The following is a 6000-nucleotide window of genomic DNA, read 5'->3' on the forward strand; positions in this document are numbered from 1 at the left end:
ATGACGAAACACGAACTGAATGATTGGAGAGTTAGGTTTGGAGGCAACTTCCCCTTGATAAGTCTGTCTCCCGCCTACTCAACAGTCATTCACTTATGCATTTTTAAAAAAATTGTTTAGTTTAATTTTAATTTGCTAAATTAGTGAATTTATTTTCATGGATTGGTTTTACACTTGATTTGCTTATGCTTCTGAATTTAAATGATATTGTAGAGATTAGTTCTAGAATTAAATCTTTTATATGTTTGCACATTTTTTAAAAAATTATTTTGGCTTTTTTTCTTTTTTGAGGCATTAAATTTGCTTTTTTACTTTTATAAGTGTGTTAAAATTTAAATTTGTTTAAATTTAAGCATACTTTAGTATTTTATACTTGTAGTAATTATATTTATTTACACTTGCCTGCCATCTTAAGACACGACATTTTCCACAAAAAATTAATCCATTACTTTTAACGATATCAGGGGTTGGACAAAAGTATGGAAACACCTTTAAAAAAACATGTTTCTTTGCTTAATATGGTGTAGGAAACCCGTTGGCATCCAAAACAGCTTGCAGTCTTCTCGGAATGGATAAATACAGTTCCTGTATGTTTGCCAAGGGAATAGTATACAGTCAAAAGTCGTTAATTCGGATCTCAAAACTAAAAACTTTCTGCGCATGGGCATAGGCGTTTACGCGTGCGCGTAAGACCTTTTACGACTGCGCATATGAGTGTGCGCAAGTGCAGAATATGTTTTCGCGTGCGCGTTTTATGTATAATGGACGTATAAGCTAAAATTATCGAATTATCTATTTCAGTTAATGTTGATGATTGCGTTGTTCCTTAATTTTCGAATTGGATCCAGCTTGTTATTTTTTGCAGACTGTAAGAGCAATTTTATAAAAGTAAGCTTAAACTTTCGATTATATCAAATAGAATTTCCTATATATATTTGTTAACATGTAAAGGATCTAAAGCGAAAGTATGTTTTGAAATCCGAAATCTGTTTATCAATTTCACGCTGCTCGGCGGCGGGCGCGTAATGAATTGGAAGTTGATCTGTCAGCACTATCCTTATCTTCAGAGCAGATGTTTTTATTTTATTTGGCTTATAATTCCTTACCAAATTAGTATTTCATCTCGATGTGCTCCGTCTTTGATATGATTTAAAACAAGTTCCTCGTCATTAAAATTCGCTTCCGATAGCGAAGAAAGTGACAAAGGTTAGTGAAAACGAAAAAATTTCGATTGACAAATTAGTCAGTGTTCTCGACACAGCAATTATAGGACTTGAACAGTGGAACTTTGTAACTGAACAAGAAATTATGTCTGTTTAACAGAATTAAAGAGAAAGTATTATCACATGAAACGAAGCAAAACTTAAACAACTTACATTGAAAGAAATGTTTAATAAAGTAAACAAATAAATATTAAGCTTTTTCTTTTTGCAAATTTTGATACCCTTTAGATCATAATTGTTCTTTATTTCATAAATTACGGTTTCGTATTTTTAATTTTAGAATTTCTGCATGCCATCTTACGAGATTTAAACTGATGATCTATAATCCGGAAAAATCGATAATGCGGAATAGCCGAAGTCCCGACGAGTCCGGATTAACAACTTTTGACTGTACCATTCTTCCTGCAAAACGGTGGCAAGTTCAGATAACGATGTTGGCGGTAGATAACGAGAATGCACTTTTCGTTCCAATGTTGACCACAAAGGTTCAATAATATTCAGGTCTGGTGACTGTGGTGGCCAGGGGAAATGGGACAACTCATCTTCGTGCTCAGAAAACCAGTCCTGGACAATGTGAGCCGTGTGAACAGGGGCTTTGTCGTCTTGGAAGACAACATCACCATCAGGGAACAAAGTTTGTACCATGGGATGAACTTGATCGGCCAAAATGTTCACATAAGTCTTGGCAGTCATGTGCCCTGACACAGTTATGGGGCTAGAAGAGAACCACAATATGGCTGCCCAAACCAAAACAGAACCCCCGCCATGTTTCACTCTTGGCAACAAGCAGTCTGTTGCCAAGAGTGAAACATGGCGGGGTATATTATAGGCTTGAGATGGCGTTCTCCAGACGTAAACTCGGCCAGAAGTGGGGAAACAATGTGAAAGAAGACTCGTCAGACCATATTACTCGCTTCCACTGCTCTATAGTCCAGGCTTTATGACTTAAACACCACCTTTTCCTGTTACGGGCATTAGCATCACTGATGAGTGGATTCTCAATTGCAGCATGGCCAGCAATTCCCTGTTTATGAAGCTCCCTTCTAATTGTTTTAGTACTCACAGGGTTCGGTAACACAACATTCATTTCAGCAGTAACTTTTGCAGCTGTGGTCTTCTTATTTTTCGTCACAATTGCCCTTAATGATCGTCTGTCACGATCACTCAGGACACACTTTCGTCCGCGCTGTGATTTAGCAGATGATGTTTTTCCACTTTTCAAACATGCGGAATAAATCTTCGATACAGTATGAAACACTAAACACCTCGGCTATCTTGCTTATGGAAGCACCTACCATACGTGCTCCAACAATTTGCCCACGTTCGAAGTCTGTTAACTCTGACATAATGCAATGACAACCTCATATAACAGTACTCCGGCAACAACTGAACTGTTTAGCACATTTACGAAGTTGTATAGGTGGCGTCAGTAGTCAAAAACGCCAGCGCCACCTACATATTTCATTAAAATTAATCTTTCTTTTCAAACATGCATTTCACAAGGTGTTTCCATATTTTTTTCCATCCACTATTTTTTTTTTTTTTTTAAGTTTCAAATACTTTGCATAAAAACAGCGTTTTTTAAGATGGGTAACAATTGTAAAAACTGCGCTAGCGTAAATCACCAAAAATCCATGCAACTGTCTCCCAGAGTAACACCAATGCAATAAATTAGGAAAGTTTACAATTGAGTGCTCGTTGTTTCTTGGTGATTCTTTTTTTATGCCAAGATCAGCACTAGGAAGGCACAATTTCAAGATGGTCGCTATACAAAACCAAAATAAAAAGTCAAAGAATTGCACAAACTCTGTGTCCATGTACACAAGTCGAATAATATGTACACATTGATCTGTTTTCACTTAAACTTGTCCATATACACATCAATCTATTTTCATTTAAATAAAATCAAGAAGCTAACACAAAGTTAAAACTATTATGGTAACCAGAAGTGAGGTTTCATTGCCAAAATTAAAAAAAAATTGTCACTAATCGAAGGGACACCCAATTCTACACTAGAGCCTAAATTAGTAAAAAGGAATACATTAACACATATTTTCAAAATATATAAGAAAATATAATATTATATAATTATTGTATATAAATATATAAGCATGAAAATATATCATACAGAAAAAGAAATAATTCCTTAGACTCTTAACACAAATCATTCTTGTATCCTTTAATAAGATACATGTTGGCAAACTTCCAAAAATATTTTGTTATTCAATACAATTCAGTGAAATTTACGTAACAAGTAAAAGTGAAAATTTCAAATCCTATAAATTACAATAATACCATTGAAATGCAAAGTTTATTAACAATTACACATTTTAATCTTTTGATACAAACTGTATATTAGAAACATGCATGTGTTATATGAGATGTTGGTGTGGTGCATTCACAAAAATGTAAAATTTGAGCAACTTAAGTTTGAGCCAAACACATTGGCTCAAACTCAAAGGCTTTAAATCCAAGGCATTAAAGGTTTGGAAATTTTTTCTGATTTTAAAACACTAACCTGTTAGAAAAGGTATGAGCTCACTCCTCGTCCTTTCTACTCCTAATGCTAGAGCTATAGTGGAGAGTTTCTTTATACTATTTAGTCTCAACTGAAATCAGAAGGGGTAAAAAAAGATATATATATATACATAGAGAAAAATCACATAATAAAAGGAAAAACGAATTAGCACATGATACTACTTAACGACGCGCAATATAAAAATGCATCATGAAATAAACAAAATTCTAATCGAAACGCTATTTTAATCGTAAATTTTTGTTAATTTTGCAAATATTAATTGATGATATATTATTTATGCACAAAATATCAATTACACATCAGAGAACAATATATAACATTCTGTATCATTCAGACAGAGATAAATAATTACTTGAACATCTTCGTTTCGGAGTTCATCAATAAGTACAGCGATAGGATATAAAGAATCATCCGTGTTCGAATCACTCGAGGCCATTCTGAAAAAAATGCGGCATTTATATAAACGTATATAAAACAGCAATGATGAGGAATTATAATTTTAAATACGTAATGCCAAGACAAGAAAAAACAAACCGTACAACTAGGCTTAATTTACACAACTATAATGCAGTAAACAACAACTTCAAGAAATATCTGAAGCATAACACGTATTTTGAAATAAAAAAGACACTCTTTGCATCAGCTTACCTGTATTAAGTCACTATGTAAAGTTTTTACACTTTTTTTAACTAAGGACCACACCAAACACTATTCATACATGTACAGAAAATTTGTAAAGAAAACTTCACCTAACCTATGTCATTAATATCCGTTGCACCCATATTCTAATATTCGTAAGTGAAAAAATATTCAAAAGAGGGCGCTGAATAACGTACCATAAACAGTGTGATACTTAACAAGACAGATTAAAACACGTTAGAAAATAAATTCCTGAAGATAAATCTCTTTTGCTTAATTCTTCCATTTACTATAATTAAAATGCTATTTTGTTTTCTTTTCAGTAACGTATACCTGATAAATTAAAAGGAAAAGCCATAAGCGTTGGTAAGTCAATGTTGGTTTGAATAAAAGTGGAAGAACCCGGCCTTAAACCATAAATTAAAAAGAAAAAATTAAATAAAAATAATAATAAAATTTTAATATATCATAATAAAATTGATTTTTTTAAAACTTTATTATATTAGGTACATTTAGTTTTCCCTTTATATGACCATTATTTCTTCCCTTCTCTTTTTTGTTTTTAAAGGGGAAAAAATGCGATGAAATGGAATGCAGTTTATTTAGCTTAGTTGTAAGTAACATGATAATCTGTCTACCAATCTATATTTTTTAACTCCCGTTCCATTCTTTGAATAACACTGTGGAAAAACAATTTTAAATCTTGTCCCGAAAGTGGCTGCCATCCGCTCAGTATATGCAACCCAGTTTTCCTTAGAAAGTCCTCCCTGAAAGCATCCTTTCCCTTAGGCATATAGCCCTAGAGGTCTTTCTGGAATTAAATAAGCCAAACTTACTTCGTAAGTACAGCTTTTTTTTCACAGGATGCCAGCACCTTTGCACACGGTTTATTCTGGCAGGGAAACTGCTTCTGCTTACGTTCTTCCTTTTAAGCAAGAGAGTATCTGGCAACTTTTAGAAGATTTAGGGAAAGATAAGTTTAGCGGCTGGCACAAAGATGAAATTTTTAAGCTTAAGGATACTAACGAACAGAAAATTCAAACTAAGCAGCACCTTTCAATCATGCAAACCGAAGCTATTCTGGATTTACTGAATGTACACGCATGTAATTATTGAGAATAATTTAAACCATCACCATGCAAGAATAATTTAAACCATCACCATGCATCAATCTCGAGTCGTTGTTTAAATTCTTGAGAATAATTTAAACGACGACTTGGAAAGTAAAGCTCAAAAGCAGTCTGCGGATAAGTGTTTTAAAAAACCAAGAAAAACTCATAAACATAATGTTTCTCAAACTGAGATAGAAAAAATTCCACACCAAAAAAAAAAAAAAAAAAAAAAAAAAAAAAAAAAAAAAAGTTTAAAGATCTGAAACAAGATGATGACATGGAAAAAGAAATTGCAGTTTCCAATACTGAATCACAGCAGATCTAAGAAAAAAGAAGGTCGTATACCTCGAATTTTTATCTCTGATTTCGAACCTTAACTGGAAAAATTTTAAAGCCCAGATAGCGGCTTAAAACATATAAAAGGGGACCTCAAAAGGTGTAACATGACAACTAGCATGTTCAACTCAAGCGATTACAGAAATATCAC

The 6000-nt window shown here is 33.3% G+C and overlaps 1 protein-coding gene across 2 annotated transcripts in view; it reads right to left on the bottom strand.

Moving 5' to 3' along the window:
* Positions 1–4566, bottom strand: part of Pp2A-29B (Protein phosphatase PP2A regulatory subunit A) — an 85911-nt gene extending 81345 nt beyond the window's left edge. For both annotated transcript variants that reach the window (XM_035363256.2, XM_035363255.2), the window contains exons 1-3: positions 4411–4566; positions 4115–4199; positions 3742–3832 (exon numbers count right to left, since the gene is read on the bottom strand). In XM_035363256.2, coding sequence (XP_035219147.1) covers positions 3742–3832; positions 4115–4198 — 175 coding nt within the window. In that variant the 5' untranslated portion in view covers position 4199; positions 4411–4566. The remainder of the gene's footprint in view (positions 1–3741; positions 3833–4114; positions 4200–4410) is intronic.
* Between the last annotated feature and the right edge of the window lie 1434 nt (positions 4567–6000).

This window comes from Stegodyphus dumicola, chromosome 3 (assembly GCF_044657685.1).
Source record: "Stegodyphus dumicola isolate Sdum_Otavi_A_Nest chromosome 3, ASM4465768v1".
In the NCBI taxonomy this organism is placed as follows: domain Eukaryota; kingdom Metazoa; phylum Arthropoda; class Arachnida; order Araneae; family Eresidae; genus Stegodyphus; species Stegodyphus dumicola.